Below are 22,749 nucleotides of genomic sequence, written 5' to 3'. Positions count from 1 at the left end.
ATTAATTGGATGGTAACCACAGGCAGGTAGGGGGCAGTTGGAGTAGGTGGTCCCTAGGGGCTTGCCTTTGGGGCAGGAATCTCTGATTCCTGGTGTGATGTCCTAAGCCATAATGTCCTAAACCATTTTTCTCCACCATACTCTTCTGCCATGGTGTCCCACCTCACCTCAAACCCTGAGGAATGGAGCCAGCTGTTTATGCACCAAGACCTCTGAACCCATGAGCCCCCAAATAAACTCTTCCTTCTCTAAAGGAGTTCTTGTCAGGTCTTCTGATTGCAGCAGTGAAAATGCTAACTAAAATAGTAGGTGACTTTCCAAGCACCACAGACCTCAGTTCAAGACTATGGTGCAGAAGATCACTTTGCAAGAGTCTCTCACAGACTGAGGACCAAATGATAATACCACTGCCATTTTATGTTAACACTCTCCTTCAGCCCTTCCAGAGAATGGTGGGTGTCCTGTCTGAGTCTTTTCCATGGGCCTTCAACTATCTATGCCTGAAGAAGGTGACTTCTGCTCACTCTGTGCTGTAATGCCTACTGCCTAGTACTCATACCCCCAACATGCAAGAGTCAAGTGACAGGAGTAGTAGGATAAGGAGCTCCTACCCAGCTTGAAGTGCATGGCATTGTCTTTTGCCCTGAGCAGTTGTGAGAGGGCAGGGATTCTTCTACTGTCACCAAGGACTCTTGCTGCAGTGTTCTCTGGGACTTCTACTCTAAATGCTATAAACTGAATTGCCACTCAGTACAAATGATGATCCCCTCACCATTCCTGAGGGACCCAAAAAGTACTGAAGTGAAGTAATCTGTGGAGGCCACCAATGGAGAAGGCCTCAGGACTCCCCAAGTATGGGACTAACCACTGTCTTCCTACGACCTCCACACAGGTGCCAGAGCACACCAAAGGACTGCCACCAAAGATCACAGCCCTACACATCCCAAGTGGCATGACACAAAGGAAGTAAAAAAGGGGTTCTGCTGGTGAACAGATCTTCCTGGGGATCTTCAATGATCCAGAAAATTAATCAACTTAATTTTAATTACTTTACAAGATAAACAAAGCAGACAAAACTGACAATTTCTTCAATATGCAGGCTCTCAGTTCTCAATATGAGCTTTCATAATATAATTGACATAAACTCATCTTGGGGATTATCAATTGTACTAAATGGGTACACTGGTTGATTATATTGATAAGAAAGCAATATAACTGCAAGACTAGTAGCCATAGGGGAAAAGGGGTTTGGAACAAAGCTGGGGGACTCCAAAGCTCAGATTCACATGAATGTACTACTGATAGATTATTCTAGTTTAAATAATTTATACCTTTGTTAATCTGAATCTGAAACTCTCCAGCTTCCTAATCTCCTTGTGTAAAGGCATTTTTGAAAATAGTTCATTAAGATGAATTTGCTGCACAAGAGAGAGAAGGAGCACTACCTTAAAGGAGTACTTGCGACTTATGCGATCCTCAGGGGCCACAGGTGAGATCACGTAGCTGGGAAGAGGAATGCTCCCGAGGACCACTTCTTCTCGGCTGTCTTTGAATGGAAAAACACATCAGAACAACTGTCTGGGCACCTTGTTCAGGGCTCATTCTGTCTCCCCAAGACTCTGGCCATCTCCTCTTCACAAATCATTTAGACATTCCCTGGGCACTTTTGTGCTAATGCTGGAACTATGAAGGTGAGCTACACAGGGCACTCTCCCCAAGGGCAGAGAGTCACATGAGCACACTCAACTCAACCTAATTCCCGGAAAAGGGCAGTATGCCATGCACTGTGGGGACAAAGACAAGAGTGGCACAAGGTCTGGGGAAGTTGAGAAGGTTTTAGAAAGTGAAATGTTTTCAAGGACAGGGAAGCACATTCTGGATGGGGCAAATCTCATTGGTAGAGTTACAAGACCGTGTGAAAAATCCTACTTCTATTCTCCCTTCCTCTAAACCATCTTCTTAACGAGTGGTCTCTTACTTCCTATGCAGAGGGTCCTGTTGCTCTCTGACTTAAAGGCACTTTCTGATTCCCCATTGGACACAAAACAAAGCCAAATTCACCCTGTCTATGTGTGACAGCCCTTTCACTTTGGCCCTTATCCAACTCTGGACTTTATCTTCTAGTATATTCTCCATGCAAGTGTCACTGGGCCAGAGGTCTTTCATTCCACTTTGTTCTGCTTCTAGAATTTTACTCAAGTTATGTCCTCTCTTCATGATGCCATTTCCTCCCACATAGGCAAAGTTCTACCCATCCTTAAAAGCCCAACTCAAATCCTATCTCTTCTAAACAGTCTTCCCAGAGTCTCCAATATGGAATTCATTTGTCACTCTCCCTGAACCACCTAAGGACTTTGGATGTCTTTTATTTATTTATTTTTATGTTTTAATTTTTTTTTAGTTGTAGATAGACACAATACCTTTATTTTATTTATTTATTTTTATGTGGTGCAGAGGATCGAACCCAGTGCCTTATACATGTGAGGCAAGTGCTTTATCACTGAACCACAACCCTAGCCCTCAGATGTCTTTTAAAGCATCAAATCATAGTCTAGTCTTGTCTGATGAGTGCCTTTCTAGAACTCCTCCATATTTGAGACTTCTTTCTCATCACTGCCCAGTCCCAAACCTAATGCAGTACTCCATAAATGCTCAAATTGTCAATGCAATTCACCAGGTGCCCATCCAACACCAAAGACGATAAATCCAGATGACAGGTTACAAAATATGATTTATCCACCCTTCCCACCTCTCCAGATTGCCTCCAATGTATAACTACAACCCAGGTAGGGCAGAAGCTGAGACAATTCTGGATTTTGAGACCCTAAGTAGTAAGCAAACTGGATTCCATTTCCTTGAAATCAATAGCCTGACCTTGCAGTGCCAGGACTGGTAAAACTGAAGTCACCAATAAATAAAAAAACGAACGCTTTAGCCTTAGGCTACTCTGACTATTAGTCTAACTACTGGATTTAAGAAAGCCACCATTTGTGTGCCCTCACCACCATTCTCTAACACAAACAGTCCTTGGTAGCCTGAGCCTTAAACTCACCTTTATAGTAAAACAAGCAATAATCAGCAAGCACAAACCACCTCCTTTTCCACAGTCTCATCCCAGAACTGTCCTGCAAAGCAAAGAAAAGCAGTCAGGACATTATCTGAGCATACTGTTTACCTCCAATAACGTACAACCTAATTTTGGATCCAAGACTTGCACATGTTCACTCTTTCAATAAATTAATAAATGTTTTATTGAATAGTTACTCTTTGAATAGGGCATTAAATTAGATTCAATGTTGGTTTATCACAGGAGATTTTTTTGGTCTCCTGGAAACAAATTATTATAATTCACCTTCTTCTAGAAAGGAAAATGTGCATTCAAAAATATAGGTCTCCTATTAATAAAGGGATCAGCTCTTAACAAAGAAGTTTATTTTGTTTTGTTTTAGGTACTGTGCTGTAAAATATCTTAATTTATGCTGATTAGAACCCTGATTTTGCATAGTATTGAACAGAGTTTAACTTAGTTAATTAATTAACTGAGGCAATGTTCCCTTTTAATTAAACTCAGTTCTCTATCATAAGGAACTGATTTTGTTGTTGTTTTCCTTCCATTCAATGTGGAAGGATGTGGATTTTCTTTGCTATCAAATTTCCTTATAAAAAGAGTCTGTCTTTACTCATCTGAAATGTAAAACTTTACTTTTTTTTTAGATGTAGATGGATATAATATGTTTCTTTTATTTGTTTATGAGATGCTGAGGATTGAACCCAGTTCCTCATATGTGCTAGGCAATCACTCTTGCCACAACCACTGAGCCCAAACTTTACATTTATTAAGAACATTTTAATGGGGGAATGAGATTGATCAGATTATGTGCATGGACAAATATGGCATAAGGAATCCCACTTATGTATAATTATAATGCACTAATAAAAAAAGAACATTTTAAATAATTATGAAAATTCAAAAAACATGGCCAAGGAAGAAAGTTAACAATGTTCTTAGGGTCAGTTTCTTCAAAACCGAAGAAAACCTCAGAGCTGTTTTTAGCTTAAGAGATGGCTGTTAAAAATTCACCTTCCTTATGGAGAAGTTGAGAGGCTTGAATTAAAACAAAAACAATAACAAAGCCTGACAATTTCTAAATCTAAACATGGTTTGTTAGTCCTTTAACCAAAAAGCTAAAAATAAATTTAACTTGATAACATCATTCATTTATCAGTTTTATTTCCTGCAAATTGACCAGATTATTTCTGAGGTCTTGGCACACAATATGTGCTTCTTTTTTTTAATGGGATTACCCAGCCTTCCATACCTGGTGCAAACATGACTTCTTTGGGAAGCCTTTCAGGATTCCCCAGGCACAGCAACACTGCTGTGTCCAGAGTGCTCTACACAGACCTGTTGTGGGTGCAGCACAGTCAGTGGGCCAGCAAGGGCAAGGAAAGAGGGCAGAAGAATTGTTTATGATCCTGTCTCTCTCTTTTCATGTTTCCAAGGAGCATCCTTTGTTTAACAGTGACAGGAATGCACATGGAAAAAAATCAGAGGTTAAATTACTCAAATAAGAATAGAGATATAACGAATAGAGAGGAGAATAGAAGCTGTGAGGGGAGGAGGTTGGAGCAAGAGGTTGGGGCCAGAGGCAGTTCTGACAGAAGAGACTATGCACTGTGGAAGCTGTAGCAGGAAGCAGAACTGGGGAGACAGACATCGAATGAACTTTTTGGGAAAGTTCCCATGTAGTATGCAACATAACATCCTTCTCTGATTTTCCACAAAGGATTTCCTGAAGTGGGCATCATTACTCTTGGAATCTGATTGGTGGCTTTTGGGGATGCTGATAGGTAGCATAGCAGAGGTAGCATAGGATGCTCTGACAGGATGGATAACAACGTGACACAAGAGATGTGCTCTCTGTTTCCCTTGGCAGACGATGAGCTCCTTGAAGATAGGAACCACATGTCACTCATCTCTTTATAGGCTCTGTGAGAGCATTCAGAATATGGTGGGCACTTGAGAAGCAAATAAATGAATGGCAAGGAGAAAAGGAAAGGGACAAAAGAGACATGGCCTCTAGTACCGGGACCTCATAGCCTATAGCATGACCATAGGACTAGAAGTGGATCAACCTGGGGTTGGAGATGGAGATGAACTATGGCCTGGGGGAGACAGAGCTGTGAGGACTCCCTCATTGAATGGAGGTGGGAGAAGGAGGAGCAGGTGATGGTGCTCTCTCTAACCTGTGTGCCTGGGAGAGTGGGTATGGTACCACATTACTAAGATCCAAAAGAAAAAAAACAGGCTGGGGGAAAGAGAGAGAGATAAGAGGTGTGGAGACAATGAGTTGAGTCTGGTTGATTTGGAATTTGAGAAACTAAAGAGCTAGTTATGTGTGCTAGACAAGGGAGAGAAAAAGAATTTTTTCCAGTTAATTGATAACAAAGACTCTTTAATATCAGGAAGGCAGGTTCTAGTAGAGGGTTGGTGGTAAGGCTGAATTCAGGCTGATCCATTCACACTGTGGCCTGGGTTCCAGGTCAGCCAACAGCACTAGGGGCAAAGTGGTTGAGTGGATTTTGAGAGAGAAGCTGTAACCCTTCAGCAGGTGGACCACTCATAAAAATGAACACTAAATCACTCAGCATGATAAGCAGAGTGCACCTGACCCAGACAAACTTGGGAGCAGAAAGCTCCTGTGCCTGTTCCTGTGTCCTGGGGCCAGGAAAGGGAAAGAACAGAGCAAGGACCATCCCTCCACTTCCCGCTCCTCAGACTCCTCACCTGCTTGTGCAGCCAGCCCCTCACCACCACTGGAACATTGGGGTTCCTCCGAATGGCCTGATCCCTCTTCCCAAAGCTGTGGACTTTATTGCTGGACTTAATGATCTAGGAAAAAGCAGACTTAAACTCTAGCAGCAGGGGATTTAGGGAGATGCAAGAAAGCACTTGTGTTAGGAGGACTGTTGGCTCTCTCTGCTTTACTATAAGTGGCAGCACCCTTTGATCAAAACAGCAAGGAGACAGAGAATAGGCATGCACATGGCCACAGCATTCTAATTAAAAAGCAAGCCCAAGACCTGGCAAGCCTCCCAGCTGGGTCACAAAGAAAAAAATTTAAAGGGATTTTCAACCAATTCTCACCAGCAGCTGTTGGTTCTAATATGTCCTACGGCTTTCTGGTATAAAGCTATTTTTTGGTCACAGATTTTTTTGCCTATTTCCTGATATTTACTCTTCTGTCTGGGTTTACCCTTCAGCACTCTCCCCCTTTCTGCCACGCTGATTCTTCTCCCTGATCCTTAGTCAGTGTTTCCACATACTGAGCACAGAAACTTCTGTGCTCTTTCCAAGGACACCCTTCCTCAGGTCCATCTGTTACGGAATCTCAGACTTTAACACACATCCCATAGGAACAATGGTGTGGCCTTCTCAACACATACCAGGAAAGTGAAGAATGTGTTCAAGGACCCAGACTTCAGTCCTGGTCTTTCAGCAATCATCCATTCTCTTGGGCAAGGGACATATTGCCTCCTGACATCAATATCCTGACCTGTCACTTAGGGAGGATACTTCTTAGGGATCTCCCTCACAAAACCATGGTAATGATCAAATGGGTTTCTGATTATAAAGGGGCTTGGCAAAATACAGAAAGGAAGGATGGAACCAGTGGCCAGAAACTCACCTTCGGTCCAGGCTTGGCCTCCAGGGTAGATGTGGTCCCAGCTGTCGACGTTTCACTGACCATGCTAGACGGTCTTTGGTTTCTCTCTTGCTTTGACATATGTGGGTTTGGCCTGTGGGGGAACATAGGGGAATCCAATGTGTAAGTGCCAAGCTGAGAAGCTGGAAGTGGAATCTAAGATTTGTTCCATGTTGGAATTGGCTGCTTGGCCTTAGAACAACTCAGGCCAGATTTTTTAGAGACTATCTAACTCCACACTGCAGCCAAGGGGCCTGCCCTAGTGGTTCAGGGAACCAAGAGAATGACAGATGGGCACATCTCTACAACCAGACATCTACAAAAGGGTCCAGACTGTCATCCCTGACTGTTATCCTAAGGTCCTCACACTTGCTCTCCTTTTGGGGTGTCTGTGACAACTACCCCATCACATAGGCACACACCACTCTTCATAGCAGGCAAAAGCAATCCATATCTTTACACACACACAAACACACACAAACACACACACACACACACACACACACACACACACTCCTATTTCCCTGACTCCCAAAAGAAACTATTTATAATTAGTAACAAGAACTCACTTGCGCACACATGCACACCCCCATATACACACAGAGAATGCTTACATAAATGCCAATGGGGCTTGCCTCCCAAAATAGACTACTCAACAAAGAGTACTATTCTGGGAACACTCCATTTGCCCCAAAATAGAGCCATAGGAGATATTAACCCCTTGTACTATGCCTGGAGAGCCAGAAGAGATGAAGCCTTCCTTGCACCCCTGGTGCTTCCCTATCATCATCCCAGCAATGCAGAATATCCCACTGAGAAGTTGTCCTGGAAGGGCCAGCACACTGGGAACATCTTGGCACAACACTAAAGAGACACTCTGAGAGCATTCCCCTCACCTGCCTCCACAGAGCCCCTGCATCTTCCAGTCTTTAAAAGTAGTGGTGACAAATACCTCCACACAAAATTCAATACCTATCTTGAATAGCTCAATGCCAGATTCCAAGACCTTTCCAACTTCAGAATCAGTAAGCTTCCCTTTAAGCAGAAGTCTCCGTGTTTCGTGGTGGGGTTTTGTCCACTGTTCTGATGGGCAACAAGATCCAGGCAGTTGGATACCAGGCAGACTATAGTAAACTGAGACTCACTGCCTGAAGCATGGAAAAAAATCTGCTTTGGAGGATTTTACCAGGACCCTGAAGAGATGGAGCTGGAAATCCGGCCAGACACAGCCAAAGAAAAGGCACTTGAGATATCCTTCAAGAAGCTCACTTTTTGAGAGGTGTGATGGAGAAATCTCAGTTTCCACTGTAGAGACACAATGCTCCCTTCAAAGACCAGTGCTGGTTAAAGAAGAGGTGAACCTTCACATGCCCTAAGCCACAGCCCCGATACTCTGCATCAGAAGAGAAATTCTCCACACAAGTCCTCTGTGACTACTGTGCCCCCAGAACAGTGCCAGCTGCAAGACTACTGTAGCAAGCACCAGCTTTCCAAGGGGCTAGGCCCTGTGGGATGCTTGGCAGCTGGATGTGCACATCCCACCAGCAGAAAGATCACTGGCTCCTTATCAGCTCAGGCACTCACTTTAGATTCCCCGCCCCCAGCCTCCATCCCAGCCAGACTTTTGTTACTGCTCCCCACTCAGGAGGAGAATGTCACCATGCTCAGCCGCTCCCTGTTGGCAGAGGCTGTGTGCATTGAGACTAAAATCATCATTTGGGGGTTGAAAGAGGCACTGAGAGAGTGCCTTTTCCATCCCTTGCTTCCAGGCAGATCTATGTCTGAAACATCCTCTGGAAGCTGGTTTTACCTAACTTCAGATTTCCAGAGAGGAAGACAAGGAAGAAGAGCTCTCAGGTTACCTCAGTTAAGGCAGGTGAATCTCTAGTCAAAATTCAGGACACACGGTCCAATGACCAAAAAGATTTGTCTAGGATTTTATCAGATTTAATTTGCTCTCATTTAAGCTACTAACAGAGTCTTATTATATATAGAATATTTGAGAAATATAAGAAAAAGCTAAAAGGAGAGGAAATAAAATCACTCAGAGTCCTGCTATCCAAATGCTTGATATATTACATTCCCTCTTTTTTTAAATATGCCTGTTTTGGGCTTTAAAGGGTGGGCACTTTTTTGATTTTTATATAATTGTGACCATGATCTTACACCTTTATTTTTTAAATCATTGCAATATAAAAATTTTTCCTGTTATTTAAAAATCATCATCAACATCATTTTAAATGACTATCTCATTTTCCATCAATAGATACCCCATACTTTCTCTGTAAGATAAAGATTAGTGATTGACCCTGGAAATCCTGAACAAATGGGCACTTTTGCCTTTATGCACCTTAAAATCTTGAGTTCTAACTGCCACCCCAACCCCACATGTTCTAATTCCCAGCACTCCCCAGCTAGCTGGCAGTGGGAGACAGAGGTAGCCTTGGGTAAGCCAGAAAGAGGATGTGACAGCCACATGGGGAGCCATCTGTAAACAGATTTTGGCTACAGAAGGACTGGTTGTGGCCACAACTTTGGACATCAGTGAATGACAGAAGGAGATGGGGGAGGAAAGGAAAGGAACACCCAATGACAATTCCAGTTCTCATGCACTGCATTGCTTAGCCACACCCAGGGGAGCTTATGAGACTTGATGAAAGTCCAAATTCAATCTGCCTCAAGGAAGAGACTGTTGTCTATATAAACCCAAGGCATGTCTTCCCCAGGGCCCTCCATGGGCAGTGACAGCTCCCAACTCAAGCAATAGACTTAGCTGAGACCTGCTCTTTGAAAGATCAAGGGACACACAGCTACCCACCTGTCCAAGTAACAAAATCTGCCTTCAGAGGATGTTCCTCTGAATCTCTTCAACATGGATCATGGTCTTTCATGTCCTTCAAGGATGATAAATCTTTGCAAGTAACTACAAGTTATGCAGAATTGTAAGTAGAAAAAACAATGGTGGTCATGCTTGAAGGTACCACTTGGCATTGAAAAACAGGAATATGAAAGAAAGTTTCCAAACAATTTTTTCCCCTTGGCCGAAAAACTTTGGCTCTGATAGGAACTTCTAGTGGTGGTTTGCCCCAATGGCTTAGCAATGGGAACATTCTTGGTGCAGTGTGAAACCTTCGGAATAGACAACACTCAAAGGGACATCTCTCACTTGGACGTGGGCATGCTGGTACATTTGTTCCAGTCAGTTTCATCTTACTGGGGTGTTTGCCACTTAAGATCCTGGTTGGGCAGACACTGATTTGTCCTCAAGTCCCCAAACTGAGTGTATGGTACTGATAAGTCTCAACCAAGAAATGTCCCCATTCCAGAAAAGAGCTTGTGTCCCTGAACAGAGTAACTGTGAAAAGCATACAGTACCACCCGCAGCATGCCCTCAGGCACACTGAGTCATGCAGATCCCTGGGAGAGGAGACCAAACAGCCTGCACATGCACATGCAGACTCTTGGTGTCGTTAAACAAAATCTATTAACTTAAAAGCCTGCTTGCTGGGTTTCTGTGCTATCTGGATTCCCAGTACAGTGGGATGGTTTCAACAAAGACTTCACTTTCCTTGGTTTAAGCTACATGAATGCTGATTATTTTGCTAGAGGGATGTGGGCTAAAGTTCAAAACAGTGAGCTAGAGTTTTTGCTCAACTGCCTCCCATGGGAAATGCACAAAGAAACAAGTACTAGACAAAGTCTGTCTAGAGAAACTCAGTTGAAGAATGACTGATTCTACTCTGAACTTTGTCAAGGATGTTTCAGGAAAGTCTAAGCAGATGACTTTCTCTGTGCTTCGATTTCCCCATCTATGTAAGGAGCTGTTTCTGCTTCCTGCATGTCTAAGACCAAATGCACATAACACTGATAGATATAACCAGAAAGGAAGGTTATGAATACAGAAGCCTTTTTTTCTGGTAGATCTGCATTTGGAAGGATTTGTTTAAGAAGCCTCAGTTGCCTATCAGTCAATGGTATGAGCTGAAGCACCAAAGTAGGATCACAGCAAGACCTTTCCTTATTCTATATGTTGCAAGAGGTAGGTCACCAAGTCAAGGATCGCCAACCCTGAAGGACAGGTACTCAAGGTCAAGCAGGCAGAGGAACTAGGTGGCACTTGTCAAACACATGAAATGAAATGTATTACTGCAGGCCAGGCACTTTCCCCATATTACTTCAGTTTTACCATCTCCATTTTGTAGATGAGGAAATTGAGTACCAGAGAGATTAATGACTTGCTTAAGACAATAGCTGAACTCTAAAGTCTGAGGTTTGTCACAGAGAGACCATTCCACGACAAGTCCCGAGATTTGAGAGAAGTAGGCTTTGGCTCTTAACCCCAAGGCCATCCCCAAACCAGTGGGATCCTGGGGTGGTGGAAAGAGCAAGAGCCCAGATAACTGGATCTCAACCAAGCTCTGAAGCTTATTGACTTCTCCACAAATCACATCCAGATCTCTGAGCCTCCATTTCCATTTTGTAAAATGGGGAAAAAATTACCTTTCATCTCACAAGGCAATTGTATGGATTGAAATGGAACTTTGATAACCATGAAGCACTGCATGAAATGAAATGTATTACTATTGACTGGTACCATTGAAGACCCCAGAATTTAAATTCCACCTACACTTTATTTTTATTTTGAAAGTACTTTTCTCCAGAATACTTAAGGTGCCAAATAATTAGTTTATAAACAACAATCCCTTCCTATAACCATTCCTATAAATGATTTATCTGGGTTTTTTGTTGTTGTTGTTGTTGTTGTTGAAGTTTATAAACTCTGTGGAACAACTCATTCTAGAACAATGTCAAGTGTCATCAAGAGTACAGCAGGAAGTTAGAAAGCTATAGGATCTCTTACCAAAAAGACCTCATTAAATGACACCTGTATGCCACTGATAGCTGAAAAATGGGACTCCAGATTGATATCCATCCTCAAGAATTCTACACAAAGAGCTTAGCTAAAATCTCTGATATGAAAGGGGGGTGCATGAGAAGAGGGCACACTTACAGACACAAGCACATTTTTTAAGGAGCTTATACCCACCAACTAAGGGGTTTGGAAAAATCAATACACAATGAAAAGTAGGGAAAAAAAGAAAGTTCTTGTCCCAAATAGGCAGAGATACCTCCACACCCCCTCTTCCCAGAGAGAGAGAGAGAGAGACACGCAGACAGACCGCCAACGCTCACTGTAAACTCCCAACACCCTGGGGGAGGCCGTCTGACACAGGTTTTCATTCAGTAACTGTGGCCTCATTACTCAACTATGGCTTTCTGTGTTCCTTCCCCTTCCCCCTCAACTCCTCTTAAACACAGGCTATAGTTCCTCATCCCACCCCAGGAGCTGGAGGCCAGCCCAAACAGCACCCCCTCACCTGGCATAAAAATAACCCTGTAAGACTTGCCCCTCAACTCAGATCAGAGCACTGTCCTGGTCCTGGCATGAGTCCCTGCTCATGTATGACCCGGGATCAGTCTCTTCCACTGTCCAGGCTCCACGTCTATCTATGCAGGAGAACTTGCCCTGGACCTTTACTGCTCCCTCTGCCTCTGCTCTGCTCTGTCTCAGAGATGCTCCAGCTCTAATCTGTTTTTGGCAAGCCCTCTTATAACCTATCTGAACCTCCCAGACTACCAAACAGCCACTTTTTTCATTAGACAATGACATTTTCTAATGGAGATCTGAGCATTTCCCTGACTTGTGGGGAAGTAAAACAAAAGCACAAGAAGGAAAGGAAGAAACAAAATTCACAGGAAGAAACAAAATTACTGTTTGCAAGAAGCAGCTTCCATTCTACACACAGCAAAACTACCACTGCAGCATTTTCACCCATTAGAGTCAGAGCTGAAGACATGGTTGCTGTGTGGCAGAGACTGCATCCCCATTGCCAATGCCGATGCCCTTCAAAACACCCACTTCAAACATCAACCCCTAGGTGTTTGAATGAACTAAGGGCCCAATCCCCATCTCTTCCCCTACCTGTGACTGTCACAAATGCTGTCTCTGAATCCAGGTAGGAAAACTGAACAGTCAAGTTTCTGCCTCTGCTTGCCAGGTGTTTCCATTTCTTCCCATTTTTTCTGCTGCCATGGCAACCAAATGCAACAGGCAAAGCTAACCCAAGACTGTCAGCATCTAGAGATAAGGTGCTGGCTCTAACCACCACAGATGGGAACACATCAGCCTCAGTTCCCAGAGCCCAGCAGATAAGCCCAGGACAGATTCCTTTGGAAGCTCTAGAATACCCCCTACCCTGCTCCCTTGCTGGTAATCTCTCACTGCCAGCTTTTACCAACTTGTAGCTACAGAAGGAGCAGGAAGAACAGGAGACAGCCATCTCCTAGCAGCAGGAGATACCTAGCCCCCAGGCCTAGAATCTGCACAAGCCTTAGGAGAGTCTTGCTTTGCAACCTTTAAAATGAATCCCCTTCAGCAGAGGTCAAAGACTGGGAAGGTAACTCTTACCTTAAGCAAGACTGCACCTTTTTAAGTGCCAGCCTCCAAACACCACTCAACAATTCATGCAATTTCACTTGTGTTTCTTTTATAAATAACCCAATGAGAAAAACAGAGGGATGCTCAGACCCCAGTAGAATGGACAAACTAAACTCACCAGGACACCAGGGTGGGCAGGCTAGGTGGGACACTCTTCTGGTTAGGAGCCTCCATGGTGATCCTGCATGCCTTCCAGCTGACCGCTCAGTACAACAGCGGGCTTCTGAAGTTCCAGAGCAAGCGCATAGTCTCTCACAACCCCAGGCCCCACCTCAACATGAAATGCTTGACAGAGCCTGAGGATCAGTGCACACAGCCTGCTGTCAGTCAGCTGCTGGCGTCACCACTAAGGAATGCTTCTCTCCTCTCCCCAAGAGCTATAGAGGTGTTTGTCAGCAGGTTCCTGGACTGCCCAGTGCCAAGGAGAAATTGCTCCTGTGCAAGAGCACCCAACGCTGAAACCAAAGTCCTGGATGTCCAATGTTAAGGATGTGTGTGGCACTTTAGCAAAAAAGGGCCTGGTTTCAAGCTCACAATTCAAAAATGTCACTGAGAATCAGGAGAGAGGCTCAAGAAGAACACAAATGATCCAATCTCTGCAAATGAGGCCCTATAAGAAAAGGTTTGATAACATTTTCTGCAGAAGAGACAGCTGAGATAGCTTGGCATCTTTTAAGCAAGTGTGAAGTTCCTATGGATGAATTTTCATTACCACAAATATGATTACAATTAAAATGTCTATGCAGCAGTAGCACACTCAACTGGCATGCTGTTTGATTATGGCCAACAACAAAGATTGTCCCCTGAAGATTACTCAAGTATTCAATACAGCATAGCATTTAGAAGCACAACATCTGGGGCCAGAATTCCTGGATTCAAATCTTGACTCCACTACTTACTAGCTGTGTACAAATCTATTGGGTCTAATGACTGCAACCAGAATATCTCTGTGAAATAAAAAAAAAAACATGTACTCTTGTCATACAGCAAACACATCTTGTTGGCGACAGATCCAAAAGGTTCTGCTTCCCTTGATTAGTCTGAACTGTGGGTTATTAAGGGTGATCGTTAATGCTAGCCAATAAAAATGTGTGATTCTTTTCCCAGGTACACAGTAGATAGGCACTTCCCTACTCTTGAAGCTGAAAGTGGTTCTGGGACTTGCTTTGGCCAGTGAAATGTGAGTGGAACAGCCAGTGCACAATCCATCCAGATCCCTTTTTCTTGCCTTTGGCAATTGTGAAAGCTTAGAAATGAAGCCTCCCTAAGTAAAGGTGACAGAACAGAGTCCCTCAAGTAACCTATGATGGACATGCAGCAAAAGTGAGAAATGTCTTGTTTTAAATCATTAAGATATTTTTTGTTGTTACCACAGCAGACTCTAGCCTATCCTGATTCTGTATGATTGACACAGAAACCAGAACACTCAGAGCTCACATACTCTGTATCCATCAGATCATAGCTTTCATGTTATATCTCTGTTCCTCCAATCTGTAAGACAGAAATGGGAGGGCATGCACTGATTATTCCAAGCAGCTCAGGTGAGCCCTACCTGCCAACAGGTGAGGGAGATTTACCTGCTCACACCAATAATGTCCTAAAAGAAGTCCCCATGGAGATGGGCCTTATAAATTTTTTTCTTCTCAAAGAAAGAACCCAAGATTATTTGGTTAAAATCTAAGCTTGCCACCATAGCCCAGAGAATGATGGGTATCTGGGAGATACTTACAGGTGAACAGAAGAACTTGGAAGTAACTTACGTGGGATGAGAAGTTTAGCAAGTTGTCTAAATCAGTGGTTCTCAAGCTTTTGCCTGTATCAGAATCACCCAGGAAGCTTGTTAAAACACAGATTACTGGGCCCTACCTCTGAATCAGCAGGTCTCGATGAGGCCCAAGATCCTGCATCTTTAACAAGTGGACAGGAGACACTAGTTCAGAGACCACACTTTGAGAATCAATGCTCCAGAAATATTAGCTCTAAGAAACTGGGGGAAGAGGTTCTGCTGAGAAGAATCAATGTGGTTATAACTCTCCAGGATTTGGACTTATCAGACGTTCTTTGGAGAAATAAAGGCAAGGCCCAGTTTTACTTCTTCCACCCAAGTCACTAGTCTGAGTACATGTGCAAGAACACCAAAGGTCATCCCAGTCTTTTTTTCCTCATCACATAACACTCTTTACAACAAAACGGAGCTCCTCTAAGGGAGTAAAACAGGAATGCCACTTATCTGCATATTTTTAAAAAACATTCCCGCAAGGGGAAATCACACCTTAGCCTCCAGAGTTTCTGCAGGAGGTATAGCTGGGTGTGTTTTAGGAAGAAGTGATTTAGAAAATTGGCTACAGCCTTCCTCTTCATCGCCATCTCCCCACTCCCTTTCATAAACCTCCACAACAAGTCATTCTTCTTGACTTCTGACCCCACCAAGGGTGGTCATACCTCACTGAGTTGTACAGGACCCACATACGTGTGCATACACACACTAACTTTCCCATACCTAAACTACCCTCTTCCTTCAGTTTAGGGCCAGACTTCTTTCATCTTCACCAAGGTCAGTCAATCACCAAGTCCTGTCAACTTCAGCTTCCAAGTATCTCCAGAATCTACCCAGTGCTCTTCATTTTTCACTCTAGCTCCACTGGTATAGACTTCCATTCTCTACCCTCTTCCTCTGTGGGTCTTTACCCAAGTTGTTCATCTTGACATGTCTCAACTAAAACCACAGCCATTCCCAGGACTGAGGGGCTTTCCATGGACCCTATGGCAGGTTAGAGTCTCCTTTGATCAATACCCACTATTTCCTCTATCACAAATAATTTATCACATTTGTGATTTGTCATTATCTGTCTTTCCTACATAATAGTAAGCTCCTTGCCAATAGAACCACATTTGCTTAGCTCCAGAGTTCAGCACAGCACCAACACAATTTAAGTTTATGAGTAAGTGTGGCAATCATCACATCAGTTCATAGGAATCCTCCCTTTCTCTCAATGCCTTAAGCACATTCCGCCTGTTACAAGGAAAGTCTGACTACCCAGTGCCATCCAACCTGACATAATCAGGCATACTCATGATATCCAGGAAATGGCCTCAAAAAGAAGAAACACCTTTTCCTTGGAAACTGGATGGAATTGAGATTAATTATAGAGATATTCTGGTAGCAGAAAAAAAGCCTACCTTCTCAGAAGTGGTCAGGGGAGACTTTTCTGTTAGGAATGAGAGGAAGGGGTTGGGGTATGGCTCAGTGGTAGAGTGCTTGCCTAGCACATGTAAGGCACTGAGTTCAATTATCAGCACCACATATAAATAAATGAATAAAATAAAAATCCATCAACAACTTAAAAATACATATTAAAAAAAAGAATGAGAGGAAAAAGAAATGTACGTGAAAGAAGTTTTTAGTGATAGAAACCTGTGCATCTCTAGCAGTTCTTATTAAAGCTGGTAACTTCTCAAATCTTATAGAGATGGGAACCTGATTAACAAAGGAGACTGAACTCAAGGACCTCCCAGGTGTTTCTGACCTTCAGAATTCCATAAACAAATTTATTCGGAGCTGGAATTTGAGGAATTCACTGTCTCATATAGAAGTTCTTTCTCCATCTAGGAGACAAGACAATCTTTACCTTCTACTACTCTCTCAACTACAGGATGAGCATGCCTTATCCAAAATGCTTAGAATTCAAAGTGTTTCAGATTTCAGAGTTTTTCTGATTTAGGAATATATACATGGAATTTACCTAATCCAAAAATCCCAAATTGAAAAAGTGTTTGACTGCCAAAACAATATTCAAAATGTTTTGGATTTTGGAGCATTTTAGGTAAGGGATGCACAACCTGTAGTATTAAAGTCAGACCCCCACCCTGAGTCTGGCAGTCATGTCCCACAGACCAGCAGTACTAAAATAATTTATGAAGCAGTCTCTGACAAGGTCAGAGGTTGGACTGATTAAAGAGAACACCACACAAAGACAGCATAGACCTTAAAGTTCAGGAATCCTGGGGTGACATCCTGGCTCTCTATTTCTAGCCATCTGACTTTGTACAAATGACTTTACTTCTTTGATTCCTGGTATCTTCACCTCTAAAGAGACAATGATGGTCAGTCTCTCAGGATTATTCTATTACATGAGATATGCATGTAAAGCCTCCAGCACAGAGTAAACATGCAAGAAAAGTCAGTGTCATCACAATTATAGATTTCAAATTTTAAAATTTCTGTAGGATAATGATTCTAAACTGAAAATACTATAGAGATATAATTACATGTTTTGAATTTACTTCAAAATAATCCAGGGAATGAAAGGGAAGGTATGGATGAAATAAAATTATGAGTACCACTGGACTTACTGCCCTTTCTACTTTTATATGTTTACATTTTCCATAATAAAAAATTCAAAAAGGGGACTGGGGTTGCGAGTCAGTGGTAGAGTGCTTGGCCTAGCACATGTGAGGCACTGGGTTCAATCCTCAGCACCACATAAAAACAAAATAAAGGTATTGTGTCTATCCACAACTAAAAAATATTTTAAAAAATATTCAAAAAGGTTAAGTATTAAGGGAGGGAAACACTAAAAATATAAATACTGATGATTTATTTTAAGATCACATTTGACTTAGATGACACAGCAGAGGGAAAAAATGACTTAAAACTCAAAATTAATGTCCCTTTGCTTCTTCAACAGTAATGTTTTCTTCAGATAGAACTTCCCCAGATGAGGAGGGAGCAGAGCAACTTATGCACTTTTCTTAACTTCATTTTTGAGAAAAGAATATGTCCTGCTTGGGTTGTGCATGCATTTTTAAGTAGACAATCCCTGGTGATAGAACCTGCCTCTGAGCAGCTAGCCAGAGGTCTAGCTAAAACTGAGCTGTGGAGCAGGAAAGTTTCAATGTTAGGAACAGAGCAGACAGGTCTCAAAATGTTCATGACTGGTGTTATCACCAGCCTCCCCACTTGTAGACCCCAGCTCTGGATTCTCCTGAGGCTTACCTGTGAGGCAGATTTCCAGTGTGAGGTTACATTTATTCTCATACCAGGTGAGTGGTCTAGTCAGAGCATAGCTAATATGTTAGGCAATGTTTCAGGGGAAAGGGAACTTTTAAGAGGCTCTGACTGTACCAACCTCAGCACATCTCTATATCATCTCTCCTCTTCCACATCATCCCACTGATAGAAGTCTGGAGACTGAAAAATAAAATTCTTCCCACCTTTCACTTTGAATCAACTAACCCACTCCAATAGTCCAATAAGCTTTGGTCTAAGCAAATACCTTCAAGCCCCCAAACTCTGCCTGGATAAGAAGAATATATAAAAAATACTTACTCTTCTTGAAGAATGAATTCACTATTTTCTGGAGAAAACTGCCCGGTCACAGGATGCCTGAATGCTGTGGTATGCTGATTATGGCTAGAGAGAAAGAGAGATGATGAATGAAGTCATGTAAATGAAAGGATTACATACACAACCAGTCAGTAATGTCTGGGGACCCTTGGTCACCAAACCTCACAGATGAGGGAAGTGGTCTTTTCTCTGAGAGGCATTTAAGCTCTCAAGCCCAGTTACATTGGAAAACCAAGAATTTCTAGCTCAGGTGCCAAAGCCCACCTTAAAGACAAAGATTTTAATTCTAAAGAAGTCTTGACTTCAAGAGAAGACTGTGTATCTAGGGAGACATATCATGAAATACTTATTCTAATATACTGAGGTGCTGAACAACAAAGTATTTTAAGGTAGCATGAACTAAAATAAGAATGAAGGAAAGTAGACAACACTTTCAACAGCTTACAACAATCATGAACCAGGGAAAGAATTCTAAGAATTAACTACCCACCCAGAAAATTCTATCTTCTTAAAATTCTTCTACTACAAAATGTGTTCAGTTCAATGATGGGATAATAAACGCATGGGCATGTCTCTGCAACACGACCTGTGCAATTTCAACACTGGAGTTTCTATCACCCTTTTGAAGTTAGAAGGGATCAGTTTCCATGTCAAGCTGACAGACACAACCAAAGTGTGTGGGTGTTTTGTATGTTGACAAAGCCTGCCTGGTTCTTTCAGGATGGAGGAGCTGGCTCTAGAGACTTCTAGCTTGTTCCATGAATAAACTAACCTCCTTTCTTAAAAAAAAAAAAAAAAAAAAAAAAAAAAAAAAAAAAATTCTAATCACAAAATCAGTCATCTTCAAAATTTTATAAAATATGGAAAAGGAAAAAGAATCATCCATGATGTCCCCATAGGGAGATACATCTGGATATCTTCTTCTGAGTTGTTTTTCTTTTTCCTTCTATTAAAAAAAATGGTGAGATATATATATGTGTGTATGTGTGTGTGTGTGTGTGTGTGTATCTTTTCTCCCTGCATCTTATTAATGTAGAAAATACCCTATTTCATTAAAACTTCTTCATCTGAAATGATTGAATATAATTTTTTTTCATGTAACTCTTCAAAAAGTGTCACTGAGCACGTGTGTCAGGCAGTGCTGTAGTAGGTAGTAGAGATACAAAGGGAACAAAGAAGCCCCAACTCCATGGTGCTTATATCTTCTAATGCTAGATATTGGGGGTGCCTCCCCCCAGTTATTATAATCAATGCATCTTTGAGCATAGGCTTTTTCTGCAATTCAAATTATTTCCTTATGTTAGACTCCCAGAGATGAAATTACTGAATCAAAGTGCATGGTCACTTTTTAAACCTCTTAATATGGACAACCAAAATGCTTCTGTTAGGATATTAGTCCCATCTTCAAATTGAGCACTGAACCCCCCTAGAGATTAAATCAGCACAAAGGTTAAAAAAGAAAAGTTCCTGAGGTCTATAAAGTTTTCCTTACTCTGCCCCGGTGCCTAGGGTAAGCTGGGCACTGAGGGCTAGAGTACCCTGAATTCTAATGAGCCAAATGTGAAGCAGGCAGCAGGCACCTAAGAAAAGCTGCTTTTCCCCTAAGAAAAGCAGCTTTCAGGTGTGAGCATCTGAGGTAAGGATGAAAAGTAGTACCCCCCGCAACACCTGCTTCAGAAATCCCTGCATCATATTCAAGGGTTAGGCTTTATTTGCACCCAGCTTCTTCTAGAGAGTCATTTCTACTCGCTGGGGAACTTGAAAATGCAAATTGTCATCTAATCCCGCCTCATTTTCAGAGAAAGAGCTCAAGAGAACCCTGCTTGTAATGGGAATAGCAAAAAAGCAATAATACCACTATCCACTATTACCTCTAAAGGTAGACTTTGTAGTCTACAAAGCATTCTCTTACACAGCTCAACTGTTAACGACATGAACCCACATTTTACAAATGAGGAAACTTAACTCAGAAGTTAAATGACTTATACAAGAAAACTTTGTTGGGCTGGGGGATGCAGGTCAGTGGTAGAACACTTGCCTAGCATGTGCAATGTCCTGGGTTCAATCCCCAGTACACAGCTAAATAAATAAACAACTTTGTCAATAACTGATAAAACTGGAACTTAAATGCAGGTCCTCTAATTTTTAACTTCTTTTTTGCACCATAACTGGCTGTTTCCTTCCCTTAGGGGATCTGTGGGGCTGGCAGCTTTCTGGACATGATCAGAAAGCCCTAAAGACAAGACATCAGAAAAAGAGCACCACTCACCAGTACTCCTGTTCCTATTTCCCGTTTTCCTCATGGGCCCAGTGCCAAAATTTTGAGTGAAGACAATTGGACAGCCCTCAGTAGCCACAAGATCAGCTGGTGGAACTCTGGTAGATGAGGAGGGCACAGAGCAAATCTTCTTCTATGTGCCCTCAAGCAGATCCAACGGCTGATAACCACCTTGCCATACACACTCTCTAACCTTCAAAGCAATTCCTGGGTTCCCCATCCCCAACCTATATCTGCCTAAATAAGTTCAGAGCTTGGGTAAATGAATACTGAGTTGCAAAATGTGGGCACTAAATTTTGCATTCTAACATTAGAAGGAAAATAATTTTTAAAAGTTGACAAAAAAAAGCTGCCATCTGAACAGACCTAGAGGCAGCTCCCCAAACTTTCTTCCCTAATATGGAAGCTGCTCTCTGTGCTAAAACGTTCTGGGCCACAGTACCATCACCACCCTTCTGCATTTACACCAAGTTTCCAGCATGCTCATGTTTGTCATCTTATTGGATCCTGGCAACTATTCACTAAGGCAGGACAAATGTTTTTATTCCCATGATACACATAAGAAAACTGATACTCCAGGTAATGGGATGTTATTTGAACACTAAATTTAAAGAGAGAGAGAGAGAAAAGGAATGATACATTGGGAAAAGAGGTGAGATAAAGTAATGCTTCCTGGATACTGAGGTTTTAAAATTTGATTGTTCTTGCTCAAGTATACCCAGCTTGCTAGTGGAAGAGCTCCTGGATCAGCACTCTTTGAGCAGAAGTACAAGAGTTAGGTCCCTGGGTTATTCCACTCAAACTTCCCAGACACCTGGTAAGGCAGGTTATGTATCATCACCAGGCCACAAGGAAGGAAGGCGAGGCCCACAAAGGGTACACTGTCTGCCTACAGCCATGGTGGGTTGGTTCTCTACACACTACCAGCTTCTGAACTCTTTCCAGTCCTCCAAGCTCACCCTTGCCAAACAAAGGATGCCCATCAAACTCATTTGGAGACTACAAGTCCTCTGGCTTTATGTGCTTTCTCTGACCTCTTGGCCCCAAAGCCCCCAGTCTGCTCCATTTTCTGATTCTAAAATCCATGAAGAGTCTCATATCCTATCACCCCGACTTAAACATTTAGCAGGCACAGACACATCCCCAGAAATACCTGTTCTTAAACCTGAATTGCCACCTTGCTCCCTGGTAATACAGAGATGACCAGGATGGGAGCCAGATGGTTGGTTTCAAAGGCACACAGAAACTCTTTCTCTTCTACACAGTGCTTCTGTTTCTCTTCAGGCTACTGAGAAAGCAATTTGGAAAATGAGGTAAAACACAATCTAGTCTTCATTTTCAATTCCTGTTCTTCCAGAAATGGCCCCTCAAAGAAGCACGGCAGCCAATCTCATTGGAGGAGAACCAGGGAGCACAGATGAAGGTGGCAAGGAAGCATGGCCTCCATGAAGGCGGGCCATGGGTAACCATCCAGGTAAATAAGCACGCCTTCACAGGTCCAAGGGCGGAGAAGGGCTGGGTTAGGCCCTACAGAAGCCTGGCAGCAAACACAAGAGACTTGGTAACAAAATAAAGTGAGAACTAAGGAGAACTGGAATTTGAGCTCAACCTAAGAACTCATCTACAGCCACAAACGGGGCTAGTCAAAATGTAAAGACCTACAATTTCTTGCAATGTTTTGCAAGATCAATTTTGTATTCACATAGATTTTGACTCTAAAGTGAGCGGTGAGTCTGTTTGGTTAAACATAAATGTTCCACTTACTTAGTAGGGTGAAACTGTTGGCAGGGCTGGAAGTTCTGGAGTTGTGTGAATGATGTTCAACAGTGACAGTCAGAGCACCCTGATAAGTCTGATTTTCTGACAGTGGTAGTATTCACGTGCTAGTGTGATGAGTCTGCTCTGTCAGTACTAGCTC

General features: G+C 42.6%; 1 protein-coding gene across 19 annotated transcripts in view; it reads right to left on the bottom strand.

The window, feature by feature from the left end:
- The window catches only part of PLEKHA7 (pleckstrin homology domain containing A7), a 243,759-nt gene that overhangs the window by 86,384 nt on the left and 134,626 nt on the right, over positions 1 to 22,749 (bottom strand). For 18 of the 19 annotated variants that reach the window (XR_013757713.1, XM_079103686.1, XM_079103687.1 and 15 more), the window contains 5 exons: positions 18,536 to 18,619; positions 6,690 to 6,801; positions 5,789 to 5,893; positions 3,053 to 3,125; positions 1,446 to 1,546 (listed from right to left, as the gene is read on the bottom strand). Coding sequence is in view for 18 of the 19 variants with exons in the window: in XM_079103686.1 (XP_078959812.1) it covers positions 1,446 to 1,546; positions 3,053 to 3,125; positions 5,789 to 5,893; positions 6,690 to 6,801; positions 18,536 to 18,619 (475 nt within the window). In the remaining variant the exon portion in view is untranslated. Of the gene's footprint in view, positions 1 to 1,445; positions 1,547 to 3,052; positions 3,126 to 5,788; positions 5,894 to 6,689; positions 6,802 to 13,324; positions 16,923 to 18,535; positions 18,620 to 22,749 lie in introns of those variants that run through there. The other variant, XM_079103691.1, reaches the window with a different exon arrangement.

The sequence above is a fragment of the Sciurus vulgaris genome (assembly GCF_902686455.1).
Source record: "Sciurus vulgaris genome assembly, chromosome: 11".
Classification (NCBI taxonomy): Eukaryota; Metazoa; Chordata; class Mammalia; order Rodentia; family Sciuridae; genus Sciurus; species Sciurus vulgaris.
The sequence above is the reverse complement of the archived record's forward strand: the minus strand, read 5'-3'. Positions and strand labels throughout refer to the sequence as shown.